A 24,906-nucleotide genomic window follows, 5' to 3' on the forward strand; every position below is an offset into this window, starting at 1 on the left:
CTGCACAGCAGGCAGTAGCAGCGTTTACCGTATACACTGAAACACAGCAGCATTTACCGCATACACTGAAGCACACACACCCCAAGAATCTGTCTGCCTGGCTGTTCTCATGGCTCTGCCACAGCCTCTGCAATATTGGCTCAGCCTCAGCACTCCGGCCTTTCCCGTTTAGCAGCAGAGTGATTTCTTCTCCTGTTCCCCTCAGCATCCAGGCTCCACACCTACAGAATAGCCTTGGGTAGCCTGCACCAGTGATCTCTCCTCAAAGAGTGATCTTTCCCACATGCAAACAGGACACCCCACCCCACCCCCGGCTCTCCGGGGAAGTCGAAGCTTTTACTTGTGCAGGCTGTGTGACATTAGTCACTGGTGTCTTCTACTTAACAGATGACATTCCAAAAAAGAAGGTAGCGAGCATTTTCAGACCACCCTCCCCAGATGTGCTTGCGTACTTGGACTTCAGTGTGTCGACGACTGGGATCTTGGCGGGAGTAAAGGTAGGACCTCACGGGTTCCTGTTGTCAACATCCTGGGGACACTGAGAGAACAGGCAGGAGTAAGGATGCTAATAGGAAGGATGTGGGTTGTAGCTTTAGGCAGATGCTTCTTATCCAAAGCACAAAGCAATAATACTGTGTCTTAAAATTTATGTTAAATATTGATGGAGCCCAAAAACTCAGACACCTGAGAACATTGCATATTTTTTATGGTACTGTCTGGTCTCTAGATCAAGATGACTTCGCTGAGTTCATTTAATGTGATTAAGAATACACTTAAAGCAACTGGTATGAGAGCTCAGCATTAAGAGCGCTCGCCGCTCTTCCGGAGGAGCCGGGTTCCTGGCTCCTCTTTCAGGTGGCTCACAACCACGTGTCATTCCACTTCCAGGGGATTCGACACCGTCTTCTGGCCTCTGTGCACATCAGCCATGCACATGGTGTACATAAACTCATACACGTAAATAAAACAAGCAAAGCACTTTGTAATAGTGCAGTTAGACTGCTAGTCAATGCCGTACAGTCTGGTTTCAGAGGTTCCTGTGTGCAGTTTTTGTGGGTACTACTCATGTTCTCTGGAGGAATGGGCCAACCATCTTCTTAGAAGTTAATTTGGTGCTTGGTGCCGGGGAACTGCATGCCCAGCCAGCCACGGTGCACAGCAGACACGGCCTTTAACCTTTCCTCCCCCGCAACCCTGAGCAGGCCTTTTCTTCCCTCCTGCAGATGTCACACGCAGCCACAAGTGCCTTGTGCCGCTCCATAAAGCTTCAGTGTGAGCTGTACCCCTCACGGCAGATCGCCATCTGCCTGGACCCTTACTGTGGCCTCGGCTTTGCACTGTGGTGTCTGTGCAGGTGAGGGCGTGCAGCCGTTGCTCCTGGGGCCTGTGTGGCCCATGTGGTTCTTGGGTGCTTTCTTGAGTGTCAAGGAATCTAAGGAGTGTGAATGGGCGTTTGTCTGTTGGTCAGAATCGGGGTTTACACTTAATAAAAGAGTAAACGTAGTCAAGCATGGTGACATATGCCTTTAGTCACAGCACTTGGTATTCAGAGGCAGGCGGACCTCTGAGTTTGAGGACAGTCTGGTCTACACAGCAAGTTCCAGGCCAGCTAGGCCTGTATAGTAAGACCCTGTCTCAAAAACAGAAGAACGAAGAAAAGAAAAAGAAATAGAGGCCAGCCAGGTGGCTCAGAAGGTTAATGCACTTGCTATGCAAATCTGGCAGCCCAAGTTCGATCCCTGGAACCCACATAAGAGTAAAAGGAGACAGACTCTGAGCTTGCCCTCTGACTTGTGCTAATGCACCCCACATACACACCTCGCACACATGATCATCCTATAAAAAAGGGAAAAGAGTATTCTTTCATTAAATACAAACACTGTCTATTATTAGTGATTGGGAAGAAGGCGATGGTGTCTCACTCTTTTAATCCCAGCACTCGGGAGGCAGAGGCAGGTGGATGTCTGTGAGTTCCAGGCCAATTTGGATAACAGAGTGAGTTGCAAGGCTACACAGAGAAACCCTGTGCAGGCGTTGGGTGTGGGAGGGGCACCAAAACAAACAAACAAACAAACTGGAAAAAAAAATGGTGACTGGGAAGAATCTTCTGGTTCATTCAAACACTAAAAAGCAGTGATCCACCTCTGTGAGTAGGAAGTGACTTCCCCACGTCGCTTCCTGATGCTTTTGATTGTCTGGGTGGAGTGCAGGACCGCACCACACAGCGCGTTTCCGCTAAACTCCCACTGACTTCAGAGCAGACTTGTGCCCATTCAGGCTGGAGAAACGGTACACTCGAGGCAGGAGCAAGCATGCCTGGGGCCTGGCTCGCTGGCTCCCTTCCGACTGCCTTTCTCCTCACAGCGTCTACTCTGGGCACCAGTCAGTGCTTGTTCCCCCACTGGAGCTGGAGAGCAACGTGTCCCTCTGGCTGTCTGCCGTCAGCCAGTATAAGGCCCGCGTTACCTTCTGCTCCTACTCGGTGATGGAGATGTGCACCAAGGGCCTGGGCGCACAGACAGACGCCCTCAGGGTAAGCGCCAAGCCGGCCTATGCAGCCACCGTGGCCTCTCTCCCAGCTAGCTGTGCACCCAGTGGGCAGGAGGGTGTGTGAGGAGACAGGCAGAGGGTTGCCGTAGACCTTCCAGGGTTCTCACCAGTGCATCTATGCTCCGAATTCCCCGGATGCAGGCAAAACTAGAGGAAATGGATTTGTGTTCAAGCCTGCCTCTGTGCCCAGATCTACAGCCAGAGCCCACGGGGGTCCCACAGAAATTCCTAGTTGGCGCTGGGGGCCCCAGACTGTGTGTGTTGTGAAATGACGTCTTGCTCTTCTACAGATGAAAGGGGTGAACCTGTCATGTGTGCGCACGTGCATGGTGGTGGCTGAGGAACGGCCCCGGATCTCATTGACACAGTCGTTTTCCAAGCTGTTCAAAGACCTGGGCCTCCCTGCACGCGCTGTGAGCACCACCTTTGGGTGCAGGGTCAATGTGGCCATCTGCCTCCAGGTAAGTTGACTGCACCTAAGATCACTGGCCCCTGCACCAGAGAATAACGTGTTCCTAGAGTGACATCAGCACATGGCTTTATCTATGTCTGCACCTTGGAGTTGTGGATGTTACATTTCCAAGTAACCATTCAGCTTTGAGGACCATGAGGACTTTGTTTAGAAAGATATTCCATTCTTTTTGATGAACAGGAATATTTAGACAGAAGCAAAAGTTTGTTTTTGAGCAGTAACTGTGGTAACTATGAGCATTTCTAAGTTAAATGTAATGTGTAGCTAATCTTTAAAAGGAAAATTTATCTCCTAAGAAGTCCATAGTAAACTATGTGTGGTGGCACATGCCTTTAATCCCAGCACTCAAGAGGCAGAGGCAGAGGCAGGCGGATCTCTATAAGTTTGAGCCCAGCCTGATCTACACAGTGAGAATCAGGGTAGCTGGGACTATATAGAGAGACTCTGCTTTAAAAAAAATGTATATATTTAGGTACATATATATGCATACACACATATACATAAATGTCATACATGTGCAGATTTTTTTTTTTTTGGTTTTTATGAGACAGGGTTTCTCTGTATTGTTCTGGAGGCTATCGGTCCAGCCTGGCCTCGAACTCACAGAGATCCGCCTGGCTCTGCCTCCCGAGTGCTGGGATTAAAGGCGTGCACCACCACCACCTGGCCCATGTGCAGATTTTAATTTGGAACACTAATAAGGGTGATAATTCTTACTGGCCACTTTAGTTTAGGACTGCTACTAAAGTAGCAATCTAAAAAGTTTTAGAAGTTATAGAACCGACACCAGTATCACGAGGCTCTTTCAGTAGCTACCCCGTTTTCTGATTTTTATACTAGTCTCTATTTCACTTCTTCCTAAGCATTTCTTAAAGGCAAAAAGCAGTCTGCTGTCTGACATATCAAATGCTGTAACCCCGGCAACCCTTTCTGGGTTCCCGAAGCACACCCTCAGCCTGTGCCCTATTCATTCCCTTGGTGGCTGCATGTCCCTTGGCCCCAGAGTCTACACCTGTCTAAAAGGTATCACCCTGTTTCCCACCTCACTTTGCTGGTGTCCTCTCGTCTGGGGACAGGCTCTGCCCGAGACTGTTGTAAGTTTCAGATGACTGTGTAGCCACAGCAGACTGGGGACCCCGGCTTGATGCGATTGACGAGCAAGCTGGTGACTGTGGTCAGGAAACCCTGAATCTGGCTCTGAAGGTGCCCCCACGCCGTGCATGGGAAGGCATCCGCCTCGTGTGTCAGCATGTGGGTGCCACGCGCAATGGCAGAACTTGTAATGACAGATCTGTGTTTGCTCTTTAAGATACAGTGATGTGCTCTTCTCTCTCACGGTGTTTCTCATGTGGCCTGTGGCCTTCTGTTTGTTTCCTGTGCTATTTCCTCCCTGTCTCCCTCTGCTGGCCGCCCTGGCCTCTGTCAGCCCAACAGGCTGGGAAAACTAGCTGAGCAGGTAGGACCTTGCCCTAGCCCTCAACCTTGCTGATGTCTCCATGTCTGTCACCCCCCCTTCCTGCTCCTTACTCCCACCCTGCTTCTTTAAGTTCATGTGATCTTCTGGTGGATTCCAGAATACGTGTTTTCTTTTACTGTCTTAGTTTATCCACAATGAGAATGATCTGACTTTACATGAGCTCCTTTGTAACCAAATGCAAAGTTTTCAGAGGCTAGTGAGAGGTCATGCTGTCTAGATGCTTCAGGGAATGATGGGGACCAGGCCAGCGGGGTGGGATGACTCAGCCGGTAAAGGTGCTTGCTACCAAGTCTGATTGACCTGAATTTAGTCCCGGGGACCCACAAGGTAGAAGAAGAGAACTGATTCCCCAAGTTGTCCTCTGACCTCCACATACATGCTTTAGGCATGTGGGTACGCACATGAACACATACCATTAAATAAATGTAGTAATAACAGTAAACCTTGTTAAGGGACAACACTGTCCAGTATATCCGGACAGCAAGACATTCCTCTGAGCCTCTGCAGTACTTAGTCCTTAGCAGAGTTAGTGAGACTCCAGGCCCTGACTTGACACTGGGTGAAGGTGTCCACATCTGCAGTGTTGCTTCAACACAGCAGAGGCCAGCAGGGACGGAAACTAATCAGAACTGACATAGAAACCCCAGGATTTGATGTTTTCATTCAGTTACTGAGTGTCTCACTCATTGTCATTAGACAGGTAGATGTTTGGATGGACAGCATCAGCTCTGCCATGGGGACCATGAGCCCTTGCGCAGACTGGTTGCAAGATACACAGCTTCTCTCCGGGTGTCAGAAACAGCCTGGGAGGAGCTACCACATGGCCACGCTTTGTGAAACTGGGCAGAGCACAGAAATTCTGAAAGAAGTTCTCCTGTTGTTCTCCTTCCAGGGCACAACAGGCCCAGATCCCACGACTGTCTATGTGGACATGCGGGCCCTGCGCCACGACAGGTACAGCCCCCTCCCTGTCTGCATGGCCTCGTCCACACGCTAAGTGCTGTAGGCTGGGGTTGTCTGGGCTGGGTGTCTCCAGCGTCCTGTGTGGTAGTAATGTTGGCCAAGGCCGGGACACTTGCAACCAGGAAATGGCATTGTGGGCTCCCTTGGGCACATGTGATTTGCCCTTGTAGAAATTACCATGGAGTAAATTTTATTCTGATTTTCTTTTCTTTGTCAACTTTTAGAGTTCGTTTGGTGGAAAGGGGTTCTCCGCATAGTCTACCATTGATGGAGTCTGGAAAGGTAGTAGAAGTTGTTGTGAACAGTGCTGGGATGCATGCTTCTCGTGACTGTGATACCATTTGGGGAGTGGGATTGGCCACAGAAGAGCCTAGAAATGAGAAATTAGACATTTGGATACTCGGCGGCGCGTAGAGCCCATAGTTGGAGTGCCCGGGTACAGAAGCAGAGAAGGGACAGCCTCTTTGCAGACAGTGGCAGGCGTGAGGTGGGTAGGGACAAGGGCCCTCACACTTCCAGTCACAGAGGGTAGCCCTGATCCTGGACTGGAGGTGTCAGGAACTTACACTCTCATCCAGGGTGACAGTAGAGAAGAGGCCCCACCAGGGCCCACACAGAAGAGATTGCCATCAAAGCCAGTCTTGGCCTAGTAAGGCCCCCAGAAGTCTCCAGAGGGCTGGGAAGGGCTAAGTCTGCCTGAGACTGCCCACATAGAAATATGAGCCAGTGTGGGGTCGGCAGAGCAAACCCGGGAAGGCCAGCATCCTCAGAAGCAAGGAGAGGTCAAGGAAGGGTGACTAGGCGGGGAGTCAGCCAGGCCGGTGAGTGCGCACGCGCTGCCTGCCCAACTGCACAGCACCCTCTTCACACCCAGGCTGATCAGAGGCTCCTACACGTCCTTCAGCCCCAGAGGCAGGAATAGGCACAGGTGATGCTCTTCGTGGCTGCAGCTGAGACGTATCCTGTCAGAACCCCAAAGGGCAGGCCAGTATAGATGCCTGAATACTAACAATCATTACTCATAGGAAGCCTCTTTATACCTGTATCCACCTTGTTCATATGTGGCTGCACCATAATTTTTTTTACAAGCTGCTTCGCAGGAGTGACATGGGCCTGGAGAAATTGTGTTCTGAGTCCTTTGGTTTCAGGATGCAGGTGTGCCACAGAGGGAGAGAGGAGAGGCTCTCTCTCCTCAGTATGTCAGGAGACAGACAGCTCAGCGGTGTCAAACAAGGCCAGGCCTGCTAGCTGTTATCAGTCCCTGCGTCCCTGCAGCCCCTTCTTCACTTCTGAGGGCCACTTTATCATCCTCTGTTTCATTCATGAGGAGACTGGGGACACAGAGCAGTGACTGGACTTCAGGGGGAGCTGATCCAAGCACAGAGAGGTTCCAGAACTGAGTGCGGTAAGCTCAGCAGGGCACACGGCCCCTCAGCTGCCTCTGTCTGCACAGAGTAGCTCACGGGTTTAGAACACCCCCACTGATAGATGCCTGGCAGTGAAGCTGACAGAGGAGCACCTGCAGGATCCCCAAACGCCCTCCCAGTAAAGAAGACAGGGCCCATTTTCAGGACCGGGGCCGTTTTGTTCAGATTCACGTTGTATTTCTGTCAGCGCCTCTTCTTGTAAAACGCTACTAAACTCCTGATCTGCAGCCAGTCCTGCTGATCAGCTTCCTCGGCTTCAGCGGCAGAACGGGAAGGGTGTGTGAGGGATAGGACTTGCCAGTGCCACCGAATCAGAAGTCTGGGAGGTTTCTCTTCACCCAGGCCTTTAACAGCTCCCCTCCTTGCAGATCCTCCCAGGAGTGAAGGTCATTATTGCACACACGGAGACCAAAGGGCCCCTCGGAGACTCACATCTGGGCGAGGTGAGTGCTGCTGGAGGCTGGGTACGGACCAGTGTGAGAGCCTTCCAGACCCTGGCTTCCCTCTCCTCCTCTCAGAATTGCCTTAGCGTTCAGGGATTCTAAACCTTTTGGTACTCCAGATGTCTTTTTGAAAAGATCTATTTTTGTTATTCTTTAGTGTATGTGTGTGTGTGTGTGTGTGTGTGTGTGTGTGTATGTTCCCTGTGTGTGTGCGTGTGTGTGGGCGCACACACGTGTGCACACACATGTGCATCCAGGTGTCTGTAGATGACAGAGGCTGGGATCTTTCCTGGGCCTGGAGCTGCAGGCAGTTGTGAGCCACCTGAGGTAAGTGCTGGGAACCAAACTCAGGTCCTCTGGAAGAGCATCAAGTGTTCTCAGCTGCTTTCCAGTTTCCGTATGCCTTTTGAGAACCCTAGAAACCATCTCTTTCCTAACTCCATTGCACTCTCAGACCCTGCTGGTATACAGGGCTTCATAGCATGTGGGAAAGAGGCCTCTCGTGGGGTCTCCCCATCAACCAAGTTATGAGGACACTGGGGTGCCAGAGGAGTCACATGGGACAGAAACAGCTGCTCTGGGCAGAACTGGGCATCCACTCCTTAAAACTTGGCATTGTATCCACAGACCCAGTGACAATTAAACACTGGCTTCAGGTTCAAAGTCACACAAGACTTTATTCCAGGCTCAGAATCCTTGGTGTCCCAAAGCCTCAGCCATACACGAGGCAATTGTGGCACACAGTCTGTCGTAGGTATTAGGTAGATAGGGTGTCTTTATCACAGGGCAGGGGAGCCCCTCACTTCAGGTAGTAGGGAGGTGTACCATTCACTCATGGGAAGTGAACAGGTATTGTTCCCCACGCATGAAGAGTGGGCCAGTGGAGCCTCTCACAGACAGTGGGAAAGTGGGGTCCATCATTCGTGGGCACTGGGTAGGTGGAGTACTTCACTCACAGGGAGTGGGCACTTGGGCCCCTCACTCACAGGCATTGGGCATAAGGCCCTTTACTCATTGTAGTGAGCTGGTTGGGTGGGTCCCTCACTTGTGTACAATGGGAAGATAAGGCCCCTCACTTATGGGGAGGGAGCAGGTAGGGCCCCTTATTCGGGGGCACTAGGCAGATAACGGCAGGAGAGCCTGCAAGGGAGTGCCAATAAGACACTGGAGGTCTGAGCTGAATGGTGGACCTACTCCTCATGGGGGCTTCCCTCCTTTCTGATTCTTTTTGGAAGTTGCGGTGTCACATTGTTAGTGTGGGCAGCTCAGTGGGTTCTGGGTGGGCTTTGTCTAGGAGACCCCTAGACACTATTGAGGACTACAGGCACGCACCTATAGATTTTGGTCTATACATGGATTCATAGCAACTCATCTGTGAGCATCCTGCAGGAATGCGCATGACCACAGGTTCACAGGGGTGTTGTAGACACCAGTGTGCCATTTACATTGGTGAGGCATGAGTGAGTGAGCAGCTGTGTGCTCTCCACACAGAGTGCACTTTAACCTTTCCCTGTTGTGAACAACAGACTAACCCCATTCTCTCTCACTGTCACTGTCATTTCATGTATGGAAGCAGAAACATACCTAGACAGGACAGAGCCATACAGATACCATTCCTGGATCAAAGGAACAATTTATTTTAGAAGAAGTTATGTTAGGCATAGACACACACACATGCACATGCACGAGCACACGCGTGCATGCACACACGCGCACACACACATACAATCCTGGCACTCAGGAGTCTGAAGTAGGAGGATTATGAATCGGATGCTGAGCTGGGCGGTGGTGGCGCACGCCTTTAATCCCAGCACTCGGGAGGCAGAGGCAGGCGGATCTCTGTGAGTTCGAGGCCGGGCTGGACCGACAGCCTCCAAAACAATACAGAGAAACCCTGTCTCATAAAATCAAAAAGAAAAAGAATGAATCGGATGCCAACCTGAGCTACATAGCAATACCCTGTGTAAAAGAAGGAGGAGGGGAGGGGTGGGGGGAGGAAGAAGGAAAAGAATTAGTGAGTAGTCATGTTTGTGTTTGCTCTCTATGCTTGTAGCTGTATCCGGTTCACAAAATAAGACGCTGGAAATGCTGCCCGTGCCTTTTTGGTGTTATCTTGTACTCAGTGGTTTGCTTGTCTTCTTGACTGCCCCTGTCCACTAGATCTGGGTGAGCAGTCCCCACAATGCCACTGGCTACTACACGGTCTATGGGGAGGAGACGCTTCATGCTGACCACTTCAGCGCCCGGCTGAGCTTTGGAGACACCCAGACCATTTGGGCAAGGACTGGCTACCTTGGCTTTCTTCGCAGGACAGAGCTGACTGATGCCAGTGGAGGTAAGAGCTCCTCGGTGAAGGCCTTGCCCCAGCATGCCGGGGATTGGGGACTCTGTTGCTACAGCCTGTGAGCCTTGCCTCCCCTTCGGGAGCCCTTGATTACCTGGTACCGCACATGTGTACACCACTGGCTGTAATTCGTGTTGTTCAGGGTAGGGTAAAGCGTAGGCTCCAATACACCTTTCTGTGAGTGTTGCTGTTCCTCCTTCCATTGCTGCCCCTCCCAGTCTCAGACCCTTGACCTCTGCAGAAGATATGTGTGAGGGTGGTGGCAGCTCTTGGCCGTATGCCATGAGGTTCCTCCCAAGTGACAAAGCCATCCCAGAAATTGCACTCTTTATAAGCATGGCATGCTCTTCAGTATATGACTCTTTAGTATATGCCCTTTCCACCCTGATGGTGTGCTCTGTGTGGTTCTCCAGTCATACGAGGTGCCCTTTCCACTCTGGTGAGGACAAGCTGTGATGCTTGCCCAGAGGTGTGGTCCCTGCAGGCCTAACAGCTGGAGTCAGAACTTTTGTAACCTATGGTTGCTATACCATGCTGTAGCTAAAAATTATTTAAAATATATTAACACACACACACACTGCTGTAACTGCTGAGATGGTTGACCACCATCAGCCCTCTTGGCTTGAAGCAAAAGAGCCAAGAGATATTGGTGTCAGGGCCTCCGTGTGGCACAGGGCAAGCGGTAGGATTCACACACAGAGGGTTGGCGTCCTCGCTGTGTGACATGCTTCCTAAGCATGCACATGCTCATGTTTGCAGAACGACACGATGCATTGTATGTTGTTGGGTCTCTGGATGAAACGCTTGAGCTGAGAGGCATGCGGTACCACCCCATCGACATAGAAACCTCCGTGATCCGTGCACACCGGAGCATTGCAGAATGGTAAGAGCTGACGGAGACATTCCCTATGCTGTCTATCCAGCTGCTCCCTGGGCATGAGCGCTGCACCCAAGGGCAGCACCAGGCGGGTGCTATTCCACCATGAGCACAGCCCCCGCACAGTTGCAGTCCCTGGTGAGCTGGATTGCCCTCACCGCTCTCCCAGAAGGCCCTGCGCCTCTTACCTATTCTAGATACATTTCTACAAAACAGCATCAGAGAATGCCTCCCTGTCTTTTCCTTTTCCTGGTCATGTTTGAATCACACAGCCATCTTCAGCATCACACAGGCAAAATGTGAGATGGCCACTGTTCTCATTTGGGAGTATTCCTAGGTTAAGTGTAATTTTCTTTTTAAACAGTGGTGAGCCATGATATCTTCACTCTGTAGAGAGCCTGCCCTGGGACAAGCACAGCTTTGCTCTTGATTCTTATCCAGATTGTTCTTGATTCTTATTGAGAAAGTTAGAGTAGATATTCCTATAAGGCACAGTTAGCCCGACTTTAAGATTATAAATGATGTTAAACAGGAGTGCTGTGCCAAGGAATGTAAGAGGTGTCTTGGCCAACTTTGGCATGCTTCCCAAGCATCTGTTCGCTCCCAGTGCTGTCCATCTCTGTGACTGTCTGCTCTCCTCCAGTGCCGTGTTCACCTGGACCAATCTGCTGGTGGTAGTGGTGGAGCTGGACGGTCTGGAGCAGGATGCCCTGGACCTGGTAGCGCTGGTGACCAATGTCGTGCTGGAGGAACACTACCTTGTGGTGGGGGTGGTGGTCATCGTAGACCCTGGAGTGATCCCCATCAACTCTCGGGGTGAGAAGCAGCGCATGCACCTGCGCGACGGCTTCCTGGCTGACCAGCTGGACCCCATCTACGTGGCCTACAATATGTGAGCGTGGCTGGAGAGAGCTGGGTGTGTGAGCCGGCAGAGGTGTAAGGCAAAGATGAGCTGCACTGTCGATGTCCCGGGAGATGGGATTTCAGGCTTCCTCAGTTCACCCTGCGTGTGCTTTTCAGATCCTCTCAGCAGCATCCCGACTGTCATGTGAGAACGTGTCTGAACCAACTAAAGAAATGTTCTGGGTCTGCTGAGTATAGTTACCAAAACATGAGTGACCGGGAAGGGAGGGAAAGGCCTGGTGTCATGCTGCGGACATTGCTGACATCATGGCTGTTTTCTGCTATGCTGCGAGCTTGCACTTTTTTAGGCTAAAAAATATTCCTGATTCCTAAATATATAATTTCCTGATTATTTATTCCCACTTGTAACAACAAACGTATATGTAAAGTCTATGCTGGAGAGAACTTTTGAGCCACACCTGCCTAGGAGGGCTGATGAAAGGAGCAGCCCCCGCCCCATCTCTACGCCCACAGACTCCGCTGAGCCACACAGCTTCCTTTCCCGGTGATTATTGGAGCAGGTGTGCCTGTTTGTCTGCGTGTGTTGTCACTAATGCTCAGTAAGTGCCATTTGGACTGTTAGATCTATTTCCGAAAGATAAACCAGCATTTAATTGAAAATCACTTTCCTAGCCTATAACTTAGTGACATTTAAACTGCAAGTTCTCAAGACATCACAATATTAATTCTTCTCGTGAAGTATACGTAATTATTCTTATGAGCAGGTCTGGAAGCACGAGTGACATCCTAGGGTCTGACCCACGTGCCAGCTGGGTCTCCCACACACTTGAGTCGCCATGGGAGCCTGGTTCTCTAGGATGGGCGCCACTGCAACCTCTTGGCTTTGCATTTTAGTTATGTGCCTATAAAATTTTGGCCAAACCATTTTTAGTTATTTTATCTAAACTTGAAATCCAAGTGATCTAATATTGTACCTAAGTCAGAAAAGAGAATGTAAAATCTTTTAGATACTTCGAAGAATTTGAAGTTAAGCATGAATCTAAGATTATTTTTATATGACTAATCAAAGATTAATGTTATCAAGTTGTTTGGGTTTAGGGGCTCTCAAGGGTAGAGAAGTTTATGAATCATGCCTACTTCACAGAAACAGCTAGATTTTTCTAGAGTTAGCCTAGACTCGTTCTTCAGTGAGTCCAGCTAACTGGTCCTCCTCTCACCCTTGGAAAGCGCTGTGTGCAGGAGCCCTCTTGCTCACGGTATCATGTGGTGTAGTATGTGGAAACATACTGGAATCTTAATAACTCTGTTATAATTGTGTACAGAATCCATGTCACTATTACTTGGCGTCAGAGGCTTAGCAGCAGACTGATGAAGGTTCACAGTGGATGACTGAGAACGGACTACCTATCCACAGTCTCAACATTGTTGTTTTATAGTAAGCAGCGCTTGTAAACTTTTTGTATTAAAAACTCAGTGGCAGTAAGAACGTATCTGGTAAGTTAAGATTTTAAGAATCATATTAAAATGTTTTAAAGTTACTCTCTGGGAATTCTGTATATCACACTAATTTTTTATATCATGTTAATAAAAGCTATTGACTTTGTAATTCTGCATTTTGAAATGTGTGAAAGGGTTTTGAAACTTTTCCCCAACTAGGATGTATTTTATTATGCATTATTTCTTTCAGAAATACAAAAACAATTATGCTATCATATAAAATCTGGAAAACACACTAAAGTGTAAGAAAGGCAATTTAAAATCTTCTACAGTCCTACTGATGAGTAATAGCAGTCTTAGTATTGCCTTGAAACTCAGGGATTTTTTTAACCTTTAAGAATTTTTTTAACAAAATTAGGACCATATACTTATTTTATAATCTGCTTTTGTACTTAATAAATTGCAGACTTTTGACTCTGTCACATACATTCTGTACATGTCTTAATGACGACATTGTGTAGTGTGTACAACTGCACACAGCACTTCCTGGGCTGCTGTACCAGGACCCCCTCACCATTGCGCAGTGAATCACCTCCCTGATGCCTACTTTCATTTCCACAGTGGCATTCCCGCCTAGCCTCCGTTCTACTGGTAACATGGGTAGGTCAGAGTTTGTGGTGTATGTGGTGCCTGCATACCAATTACCCCCAACAAGGGCCATATGGAAGAGGTCATGGTCTGGGCCCAGCCACTCAGCAGTACTGGTTTCCCCTCTAACACTGTCTCTGTCCTGGGGAATAGCTCATTGCTCTCTCCTTTCTTGGTTGTCTCGGTGGTTAAAGACTAGAGTTTCCTCCCTGAGCTGCTCCCCTGCTGCTCTGCTCTGCCTTGGGCAGCTAGGAGAGAATTTCAGGACTCCCCTCCCCCCGCAGAGATCTGGCCACCTTGGAGCATCTCCCTAGAGAGGGCCAGGCTAGAGAGTGCATCTTCTCAGCAGGGTTGGCTGTGAGTGTGGACCACTGTTCACCAGAGGACAGAATCTCCCAGCCCCAGCTCAGCAAATAAAAGTGTCATTTATGTGTAGGTGATGTATAGTATGGGAGCTTGCATTGGCATGGAATTCATGCCCAACTGTAGTCACATGGGCAGTAGTCTAGAGGGTTCTTGAAGAGAGAGCTGTTACATCTGCCTTTCTGGAGGGAGGGGTTCGGGAGGCTTAGGTAAGCAGATGTCCCTGATCATGTGGAAAGTATGTGAGGATGGCACCATGTGGCTGGCACGAAAGGACATCAGGAGTCCCTGTAGATAGCTTCTGGTCTTCTGTCTTGAAAGCTCAGGTGTCCCAAGTACCTACTATGTGCCCCTTGCAGCCCAGCTCAGTTCATTGACAGTTCTTGGCTTCCGGTCTCCAGTGCTCTCCTGTGTCCTGTCAGCGTACGCCACAGGTTCATGTGTTAGAACACATGGTCTCCAGGTGAGGCTATCTAGAAGGAGTGGGTTTCTGGGGCACACCCTGGAAGGTATACATTGTCTCCTTCCTTTCCACCCTCCTATCCGCCACGGTGGGAGCTCCTCCGCCATGCCCTTCCTTCCACAACGAAACCTCGGAAAGCATGAGCTAGCTAAACCTTTATCCCTTTTTAGTTACACCAGACATTCTGTCACAGCGGCAAGAGAGCTAACATGTGGTGCAGCCGGTCCAGAAAATTGCCTGCAAGAGCCACATGGTATCCTCTAGTCAGGGAGAGTCTGATTCTGTGCGACCTTTGACATCCTAGAGCCTCCTGCAGCCCCAGCTTCGGGCTGGGCCTGAGGGAAGGGGTGAGGTTTGGGCAGTATTTTATTTTTAATCGCTTGTTCAGTGGTGGAAGATCTTTTACAATGCTCTTGTTTTATGACTTAATGAATTTTCAAGTCTCTTCTCTTCAAACTAGCCGTACCAAAAATGGGGTGGGTAAAAAATAATTGGAGTTTTCCTAGAATGACTTTTCAATATTTCTGATGTGACTTTTATTTATTTGTAACTTGAATTATTTGAACCTTCATTATTTGAATATATAGGTTAAAAAGTGTTAAGTTTGGCTTCCCACCGTTCTTGACTCTCAGCCTCACCAAGTGGTAAGAAGGCCCTAGGCACAGCAGGTCAGGAGTGACTTCCAGCCACTGAAGGGCACATCTGGGGGGCCTCATTCCCCCAGCAGCTCACCCTACAGACTGCAGCCTCATGGTCACTTGCTTTATAGACAGCAGAGGGAGCCAGGGACATACGGCTAGCTGGAAAAAGACCTTACACTGTAGATGGGGTTCTCTTTGGGCCTCCAGCTCACAAACAAACAAACAAACAAAATGACATGGAGACTTATTAATTATGAAGGCTCAGCCGCTAGCTTAGGCTTGTTGCTAGCTAGTTTTTTTTTAACTTAAATTAACCCATATCTTTTAATCTACGTTCCCTAATGTGGCTTGGTTACCTTTACTTTGTACTACCCACCCTGCTTCCTCTCCCATCTGGCTGGTGACTCCTGCCTTCTTCTTCCCAGAATTCTCTCTGTCCAGAAAATCCTGCACTAGCTATTGGCTGTCAGCTTTTTATTAAACCAATCAGAGCGGCGCATCTTCACAATGCACAAAAACGTTATTCCATAACATTATACTGCGGCCCTTCTCCTCCTCTGTACACATCCTATAGAAACAACAGTGTCATCCTAAAATAAGTCTGCTGAATAGAGTTTCGATTCTCAGTCCTGAGTTAGGACGTTAACACTTAGTTTGGGAGTCCTATTTTTTTCCAGTTAGAACTGTTGGCATTAAATATTTAGCAATGGCTGCTCACCGCAAGCAGAGAGTTAAGTGGCCCTGCACATTTGGACTGGGGGTGGGGAGTATTGTAATCAGACCGTCTGCTTTCTTGGGCACATTTGCACAAACAGTGTAAGGAAGATGTTAGGAAAAGCAGCCTCTTCCGGTGACAGTGCCCCCAACTGTGGGTTTGGGGGGTTCTGTTGGAAGCATTAAGAATGCTGTCCTATAGAACCGCTTGCTGTTGGTGGTCTGCCGTGATTCTTCTGGGCTGTGGTTCTGCAGGAGCATGGTGGTCTGCCACACATACACTGCCAAGCATTGAATTTGTCCCCTAAGTGATCCTTAGCCAACACTTCCTGGGCCCCGACAGCTCGCAGGGATGCCTAATGTAGCAGAAATAATGATGTGTGGATTTAAAGCAGCCCTTGGGAAGACTCCCAGTTTCTCATATCCCAAGCAAATCAAGCTTCCTAAGTAATTACATGTGGCTAGAGAGCTCAGCTCCTTCGAGCCTGCAAGCCTTCACTCTGTTTCCTCTCATGATCTTCATGTCTGCCACAGGAACAGATTGGCTCCTTTTTTTTTTTTTTTTTTTTTTGTCTCACTCATGTTCAAAGAACTCATGGCAAGCTGTCGTCACCATGGAGACGAAGGCCATAAATTCCTGGAAGTCACATTCTCCATCCCCATCTTCATCCAGCGTTTCCATGACTCTGTCCACGACTTCCTGCTCTTTGATTTCCTGAGGGAGAGAAAGAAAAGAAGATTTGATGAAGCCCTTTTTAGATGGGATGCAGGGCTATCAAGATGTTATTAAAAGTAACAGGCTGATAATTTCCATCAGGAAAAAGAATCCCAATACAGGATATGAAAAATTCTAGCAGTCCTCTGTGAGTAAGAGGCAGTCAGCCACGGGAAAGTGGGGCAGAGTCTGTGCCTCTCCTCTTGCCTCTGGTTACTTTAAAATAGGGAAACAAACAAGAAGTGACAAACCGCACCCAGAACATGTGTGACTCCCTTCTCAACCTGAGTCAGTGACATAAGAAATGAACTCAGACGGGAGAGATGGCTCAGAGGCTAAGAGCACTGGCTGGTCTTCCAGAGGTCCCGAGTTCAATTCCCAGCACCCACATGGTGGCTCACAACCATCTGTAATGAGATCTGGTGCCCTCTTCTGGTGTGCAAGCATACTTGCAGACAGAACGCTATATACATAATAAATAATCTTTTAAAAAAATGAACTCAGTGCTCTTGAGCATGTGTGTTTGGGAGCCATGTGGATTTTAACGTTCACTAAAATGACACTTGGGAATGTGTCAGAGCTGCTATTTGTTCTGTTTTCGTTGTCATCTTGACTTATTTTCTACAGGTCGTATGCTTTTTCCTAACAGTCTGACACCGAAGCCTGATGGGTGGTGAGGCTACCACTGACTGACACACCAACCAGAACAAAGGTCAGGCTACTGATGCACCAAGAGCTTGCAGGCCTTTGGACAGGTGGGGAGGATGTAGACTCTGAGCATTGAAGATTTCAGTTCTGACCGGTTCAATTAACGACTCCCCCACCCCCTCCCCGCCAGGAGAACTCTGTGAAGAAGTAACGTGCTTCCCTAAATACAAAAGAATCAGGTGTGAAAGATGGTGAATCCAAGGGGCTCATGAGGACTTTTAAATACCTCCCAAAATACAGATGGCACAGTGTAGTTCTTTTACTTACTCCACAGGGGCTGTGGCTTTGATCCTACGTGTCCTCCAGAGGCTCATGTGTAGGAGGCTTGGTGCCCACCGCTGGCACCACCGGGAGGTGGCAGAACCTTTGTGAGGAGGTGAGGCCGTGCCCTGCCTTTCTTTGCCTCCGCCGGGCGAGCAGCTTTGATGGTTGACCTCACCAAAGGCCCCCAAATGGTGGAGCCTGACAACCATGGGCTGGAACCATTAGCCGAATAAACCTTCCCTCCTTTGAGTTGATTTTTCTCTAGTGCTTTTGTTAAACCAGGCCGACACACATGTATGATGCCTCGATATTGTAACATGAGCTATCATTAGTAAATGTGACATCCTATGCTTCTTTTTTTCCTGTTCTAACATCATGGTGGTAGCGGGTGTTTTAAGTCACTACCTAATAGAGCTTCCATCCTCTACGTGAAGAGCCAGACATGCTCACCTCATCCCGTGCACTCCCCTTTAAAGGCGGTTAAGTCGAAAGGCAGAACGGGCGGGACTCTAACTGATTATGCAAGTGGAGTAGCTGTCACTCCGGGAATCTGAATGCCTGAGAAATTGGTTCCCCAAAGCAGATTCAGAGACTTCTCCAGCAAGCCCGTGGCCCTGCTGTCTCTACAGCAGTGAAGTAACTGACTGAACAGGAGGAAGGAAGAGTTCAGCCAGACGTCCAGCCACTAAATACCAACGTGTACCCAGTTGACTTGGGCTGTGGCTTCCTGTTACCACGTGACAGGGCTGTGCCCTACGGTTATACCTAGGTGTGTCACTTGACCAAACACTGATTAGTTTTCCTCTGAACGTGTGGTTTGCTACTTCCATGGCCCAGGAAGCGTCCTGTGGCAGGGCGTGTTGTATGCCTCTGGTATTTCCATCTCATTCAAGGTGTGCCGTGAGCCAGCCTTGGTGTAGGGGCCAAGGGAGCATTGGGTGGCAGATGGACTACAGTTCACTCGCACGGGAGCACTTGGTGTATGGGCAGTAGAAATGCTAACAGCCGATCTGAGGGCAGAGGAGACGGTGGGGAATGAGTGCTTCCACCACCAGGATGTTAAGTACCAGGGAAGAACAGGGCTTCCAGGAGCCCCTGTGCAACTTCCTAAGTGGACCCCAACTAAGCTTATGCCTGGTCAATGTTATATATTCTGGGGAGACCCCTCCTTCCCTCAGTCAAGTGTTCACTCATGGATGTGCTAGGTTGGGCTGTGTCTCTCAAGTGTTGAATTATTGAGTGGTCAGGAAATGTTTATTTGATGTCTGGCATTTCTTACCTCTGTAGTGAATACCAGACAGCTGGACAAAAGCCAAACGATATTTTTTACCCCAAAAACACATCATTCTTTTTTTTAAAAGTGGTGTATGTATGTATAAACATACTCTCTCATGCCACGGTATATATGTGGAGTTGGTTTTCTCCTTCTGTCATGTGAATCCCAGGGATCAAACTCAGATCATCAGGGCTTGGTGGCTGCTAAGCCATCTCCCTGGCCCTGTTTTGTCTTTGTGATGAGAGATGCTTTCCCTGGTCTCCTGCTTCCACCTGTGTGGTCCTAGGATTACAGATGTGCAACCCCATGGCCAGCTGACAGTTCCTAAGTGTTAGTCGTGAGCGGCGTACTATTCCATTCTGCCATTGCCTGTGGATCCTTAGATTCAAGGGACAGGAACAGCTCATCTAAGCTTATCCTTTGAGGGCTTAGATGTTTGAACAAGCTTCCAGAAGCAACCCAGGGCATCCAGGGACAGAAACAGACAGAAGCAAACCAGGGAACCATTTCTAGTGCAGAACAGCGATGCTTTTGTAAGGCTTACCTCCAGGAAGTGGGAGAGCTCGTTGTTGATGAGCTCCTTGAGTTCCGATTTCTTCAGCTTGTGTTTGTCACCCTCTCGTCCTGAATACTGATGGAAGATATCAATGAGGGCAACCATGGCCTTCTCCAGCTCAGACATCCTGGACGCTGCAGAAGAAAGACACCTTTTCAGAGTTTCCACCCTGTTCTTTGAAGAGTTTAATACCTCAGCCCATATGACAGGAAGAGATACCTGGCCGGGAGAGGCATCCTGTGACTCCACACTGACCACAGTTCATCCTCTGCCTTCTAGGCCCACCACCTCCCTTCTATGTCCCTGTAGGCCGCAGGGTTAAGTTTCCGAGATGATTGACTTCTGGTTGCATTTGGTCAATGAGAAACTAGCAAAGGTGCTGATACACAGCACCAGGGAATGATTCCAGCTTTCCCTGGTGGCCACCCCCAATCCTGGAGGTCTTCAGGATGTAGCATCCACTGGTGGATTTAGGGAGGACACTAAGATGACTAGTGGCAAGTAAATATAGAAAATCAACATCAGAGAACAATTTTTAAATTCACTAAACAGCATCCTCGGGTTAGGAGGAAAAATGCAGGTGCTTCCAAAAGATTCCGAGGACCAAGAACAGGAATGGCCTGGCTGGTTCTATATCAGCTTGACACAAGCTAAAGAAAGTCCTATCTCAGAGGAGGGGGCCTCAACTAAGAAAAGACCTCCATAAGAACCGCTGTAGAGCAATTTCTTAATTAGTGATTGATGGGGGAGGGTCCAGCCCATTCTGGGTGGTTCCATCCCTCAGCTGGTGGTCCTGGGTTCCATAAGAAAGCATGCCAAACAACAGCAGCTCCCCTCCATGGCCCCTGCATCATCTCCTGCCTCCAGGTTCCTGCTCAGCTTGACTTCTTGCAGTAATGAACTGTGATGCAGGAGCCGAATAAACCCTTTCCACCCCAACTTGCCTTTGGTCATGGTGTTCCATCACAGCAACAGAACCCTAACTAAGACAAGGAGCTTATTTTCATTTGAATTCATGTATAAATTTAAGCTGTTTAAATAAACATGAGGAATGTGGCCACTGGTATGTTTTCCATCATCCTGTGAATGGCCACACACATTTGGACAGCACTAACTCAGTTGTTTATTAAGAAGGGGGGGCGGACAACCAAAGAAAGGGACACCAGAAATGAACAGTCAGGTGTGTTGGGAGTGTAATTAAAATGCCATTTATATGTAGAAAATTCCCTATAATAAACAAACATTTAAAAACTTAAAAAATAAAAATAAAAAATATGAGTGAGATTTTTTTGATAGGTGTCAAATGTAAAAACCGTAAAACCCGTCTGGAAAATAAAGGTAACACTGCACCAACTTTTTTGAAAAGTCGCAGTGAAATGACCTTCCAGAAACATCTGATTCTGCTAGTGTCTTGACACAGGGAGACCAAGGCACAGCCAGGCATTCCACGCCTCGTATTCATTAGCCTGGCCTCGGCACAGTGGTGTCTTTGTGAGCAGGGTGCCAGCGAGAAGCAAAAAGAGCCTCCTTCAGGGCCTGAAGAGGGCATGCTGGAGGGCGGCTCTGAGCCGCTCAGTTAACAAAGGCGGCTTGAGGCTCGCTTCAGAAAACAGCCACTTAGGCAGAGACGCGTGACTGCCCCTGGCCGTGAGTTCTGGTCCCTAAATCAGAACCTGCACTGTCATGATTAAAAATAAACAACAAAAAAATGCTTAAAAACTCATTCCCACATCTTAGAATCATCTAGAAAAGAATTTTAGTAACCTTTAAGAGGTTTTTTTAATTAATGACCTCCCCAAGGGAACAGATTGAAGGTTTCTGTTTTTGCTCCCCCCCCCTTACTCTTTGGTTTGCTGAAGTTCTACGAAGCAGGGGGACTTTGTTTTGTTCATATGTTCCAAAGACACTTGAAGGACCTCATGTAAGCAGAAGTATCCAGATGGACTGAAATGTAATATTTTATTCTCTTTTAGTTTCTTCACTTTTCTCAGTTATGGTTTTGTTAAAAAAAAAACAACTGTGTATGGGTGGTTTGCCTGCATGTATGTCTCGAATGTGTGCAAGCCTGGTGCCTGCAGGGGGCAGGAGAGGGCGACGTTTCTCCTGGGGCCTGCAGGGGGCGGGAGAGGGCGACATATCTCCTGGGACTAGAACTACAGGCAGTTGTGAACTGCATATGGGCGCTATCTCTCCAGCCCCTGGTGCTTTTTTTTTTTCTTTTATTTTATGAAAGAAAATAGTTTAGTGCCCTGTAAGGCTCCGTGGGGAGGGCAGTAACAGAATGGCTTGTTTTTAAGATTAAGGTTTCACTGACACCCATCAGTGATGATCTCCTCTCAGTCATGATCTTGCCTCTCTGCTCCCTAACTGTTGGCCCATACCCAGCACAGTTATTGATTTAAAAAAAAATCTCGAGAAACTCCAAGACAATGACATTGACAAATCTCAAAGTCCTGGCTGGGGGTGGGAGGGGCTAGAGGGTCTTTTTGTGAATAGGGTTAGGACTTAAAAAGGTGTGACACATATATGCTAAAATTTGACTGTTTTCATAACCACATTGCAAGTTCAAATTTCCCCGTTCTTCCTTTCATCTAAGACAAATGAAGCAAACGCCCGTGTGAACATTATGCATTAGTCTTCTGTAAAGACAGCACATGGCGTGAGCTCCTGGGAAGGGTGCTACCTGTAAGTTAAGAGGTCCTAACCCTGTTTCTTTACCCCAACTCCTAATTATTTGAAAAGACTCAACTCTTTTGCACTATTTTTTTAAGTGGTCTCTGGAGATGTAGGAGCTTGGCATTTCAAATAGAAAAACTAGAAATGCCAGCAGGGGTGCTTCGGGGCCACAGGAGTGGGGGAGAGCGGAGGGGAGAGGTTGCTGGGAGAGCTCCGGTTGAGGATTGGGGGTAAGGTACACCAGGAAGGACAAACCTTCCCTTCAGAGTTAGAAAAGAAGCAGTGTAGGGCCCACCTCTGAAAACGCCAGTAGTCATTCTGGATCACTCAAAATGACCTAAGGTCCCCCCACCCTGCCGTGATGAAAATAAAACCCAAGACAATGACAATGTCAACAGCAGTCACAAGAAAACAGTAGAGTCAGACTTAAATCACAGAATGTCACCGGCAGCTTTGAAATATACTGCCAAATGTCCCCAAAGCTCCCCCCCCACCCCCATTTTAAAGCTCAATTTCCATCCTCTCCCCTCCACCCCTCACCCTCCAAGGAAAGAGAAAGAGAGTGGTTTTTCTTGAGTCCTCTGCCAGTGGCTATTTCTCACCTCCTGGTTACCGTTTGCTGCTGGTGTCCTCTCTGGCTTCAGTGTCCGAGTGGCAGGAGTGTGGGCAGAGCAGCTTCTTATTCCTCCTCCAGAGAGGACTGGGTGTGGGCTTGGCGCAGTCCACTGCAGGCCGAGGCTGCCAATGGGGGCCAAGGGTAGGGAGGTGTCGGACGGCCAGCCTGCATACAGGGCTCCATTGACTGCATACCCTGGGGATTCACTGGGCAGCCACAACTGAGTATGATCTAGAAAGAAAATGAGCCTGCTGGGCAGGAAGTGTGGAGTCAGCTCTTTGTGTGCTTTTAAAAGTATTAGTCCGTGAATATTGATGTGACTCCAAAGGCAAAGATGGGATGTGGAAAGAGGAACGAGACAGGGATGAATTGATTTTTTTTTTTAAAGCAGAAGTGCAGCCAAGACCTGGAAGCATCTAGTGCCGAGTGCAGGGGACAGTGTGGCCATGGCTGGCTTCCAAGGAGGACTGAGCATCTTGCCTGCCCGCCAGCTTCCTGGCCCCTCCCAGAGGTATGACACATGGTGGATGTTGGTGCTGGTCAATGGTTATACCTGGGCTCCTCTGAGCCCAGTGTATTCGAGGACCAGCATGCAGGAAATCAGTAACTGTTGCACCTCGGGGAAAAATACCTTGTCAAGGGTGAAGGGTCTCTCTCTTACCCTCACAGCAAAGAGTCATCCCACGACTAGTGCTCATGAGCTGTTGAGAGCTGACTCCCGTTCAGTCTGTGCATCTGGGGATGGTGGGGAGCTAGCGATGAAGGTTCAGGTCCCGCTTTGTTCTACAGCATGTCTGGATGTCAAAGGAACCCATGTGGCCTTGAGTAGTGAGGCCAGGCTGACCCAAGGAATTGGGGGAGTTGGCTCTCAGGCTCCCAGACGACAGGATCCAGGACTGTCATGTTGGAAAAGGGACTTTTTTTCATGCGGGGCCAGCATTTTTCTATCCAGGTGATTGATTTGGGTCCAGCAAGCAGCTTTCTTTGGCTATCCAGAGCCTCTGCCACCTTTGCCGCCATCATTTCCGGTTCCTCGGAGCTTCCCTACCTTTGGCCCCCACCTCCTACACATTCAGGGAGCCGCTGGCTCTGACCAGTTGGAGGAAGAGGTTGCCCTTGCTTGGTATTTGCAGGAGGAAAGACAGGCATTGTTTCTCATATAAAGGCCCCACCGCCAAGCTGCTCATGAGGCTGGTTACAATGCCCAATGACCATGGAGGAGAATGCGGGGTCTGTGTTCTGGAGGAAGTAGGTGAAAAGACAAAAGCTCCTGTGTGCCCAGCAGTCAACACAGCAAGAATCAACTGCTTTCCCACCCTGCGGGATGCCGCTGCCCAGCCTGGGAGCCACAGCATCTCCAAGCCAGGCTCAAATTTCTCATGCCCCCACTTGGGTTTGTCTGAGTAGTACATGACTTTACACACGCATATATAGTGGCAGAAATATATGTCGCGTAGCATGAAGTACCTGGCACACTCAGCTGATGGTCATTAATATTATGAAAGTTACTGTTCATGTCTATCAGAAGAACCTGGGACTGGGTTCCAGAACCAAGCAAGCTCCTCAGTCGGAGAAGGCGAAGAGCTACAAATAATGGCTCTTCTGTGCCAGAGACGAGGACCTGTCGTGCAGGTCAAATCATTGGCCCAAGTTGAATGTCTTGAGTCCAGAAATCCCCGTTTGGCAAATCGTTGTAGGTTGCAAGTATTTCACACGCATGCATCACATTTTATTATTCTTGCGCCACACCAAATTCCATCCAAATATTTGTTTTCATTAGGAAGTCAGTAAAACCTTCCAGAAGAATAAGCCCAGTGAGGAGCTTGGAGCAGAAAGCAGGGCCCTGCTATTTCCTTGCTCTGGATCCACAGAGCCAGGGAAACAAAAGGGCCCAGTGCAAAACCAACAGGATTATTGTTTTTGTGTTTGTGTTTGAACCTTCTAAGCTTTGGGGAAAGCTGGAGGTGGGAGTGTGAGACGCATCCACGTGAAGCTACCTTGTGAACGATTGCTGTGTCATATGTACTTGGTACTCCAAAAGTTTCCCAAAATGTAAGAGAAATGTTCCAGCTATTGCTGGAAATGATGTAAGGAAAACTGCGTTCTGCCTTTGTGGAACTTTCCTGCAAGCATTTGTTTTAATTCTACTTTTAAAGAATCTGGGTGATTCATCAAATCATGGCAAGTTTGAGGTTGAGAAAACTCAGGCTCATCTATCTTTTTTTTTTTCTTAAACTCAGTAAGAAACATTATTCTTCACACAGTGTTGTGGCTTTGTCCATTTTTTTAAAGGGTGCTATGGGCCCAGAACATCACACAGCATTTAGCTATATCCTTCCAAGTGCACAATTGATTGTTAGATCTGAAATTAATCCTGGCATAGCTCCAATAAGAATGGCTAGGAAGTGGGAA

At 48.6% G+C, this 24,906-nt stretch overlaps 2 protein-coding genes across 8 annotated transcripts in view; one reads left to right on the forward strand and one right to left on the reverse strand.

Moving 5' to 3' along the window:
* Dip2a (disco interacting protein 2 homolog A) overlaps positions 1–13,023 on the forward strand; it is a 78,435-nt gene extending 65,412 nt beyond the window's left edge. For 4 of the 6 annotated variants that reach the window (XM_013113918.3, XM_013113920.3, XM_013113919.3 and 1 more), the window contains 11 exons: positions 388–497; positions 1,224–1,354; positions 2,365–2,533; positions 2,841–3,011; positions 4,449–4,478; positions 5,392–5,453; positions 5,687–5,744; positions 7,258–7,332; positions 9,493–9,667; positions 10,436–10,559; positions 11,197–13,023. In XM_013113918.3, the coding sequence (XP_012969372.1) occupies positions 388–497; positions 1,224–1,354; positions 2,365–2,533; positions 2,841–3,011; positions 4,449–4,478; positions 5,392–5,453; positions 5,687–5,744; positions 7,258–7,332; positions 9,493–9,667; positions 10,436–10,559; positions 11,197–11,449 (1,358 nt within the window). In that variant the 3' untranslated portion in view covers positions 11,450–13,023. The remainder of the gene's footprint in view (positions 1–387; positions 498–1,223; positions 1,355–2,364; positions 2,534–2,840; positions 3,012–4,448; positions 4,479–5,391; positions 5,454–5,686; positions 5,745–7,257; positions 7,333–9,492; positions 9,668–10,435; positions 10,560–11,196) is intronic. The other 2 variants (XM_021227520.2, XM_005070734.4) reach the window with 1 other exon arrangement.
* Positions 13,024–15,428: 2,405 nt separating this feature from the next.
* On the reverse strand, positions 15,429–22,633 carry S100b (S100 calcium binding protein B). 2 transcript variants are annotated; one of them, XM_005070736.4, is made up of 3 exons: positions 22,481–22,633; positions 19,191–19,336; positions 15,429–16,398 (listed from the first exon to the last, which is right to left on the reverse strand). In XM_005070736.4, exons 2-3 carry the CDS (start codon positions 19,326–19,328, stop codon positions 16,258–16,260), a joined length of 279 nt encoding a protein of 92 aa, XP_005070793.1. In that variant the 5' UTR covers positions 19,329–19,336; positions 22,481–22,633; the 3' UTR covers positions 15,429–16,257. The 2 variants fall into 2 exon arrangements, with proteins under 2 accessions (XP_005070793.1, XP_040588433.1); XM_040732499.1 differs by having other exon boundaries at positions 19,191–19,353; positions 22,481–22,615.
* Positions 22,634–24,906: the final 2,273 nt, after the last annotated feature.

This window comes from Mesocricetus auratus, unplaced genomic scaffold, assembly GCF_017639785.1.
Source record: "Mesocricetus auratus isolate SY011 unplaced genomic scaffold, BCM_Maur_2.0 Super-Scaffold_100027, whole genome shotgun sequence".
NCBI classification, from domain to species: Eukaryota; Metazoa; Chordata; class Mammalia; order Rodentia; family Cricetidae; genus Mesocricetus; species Mesocricetus auratus.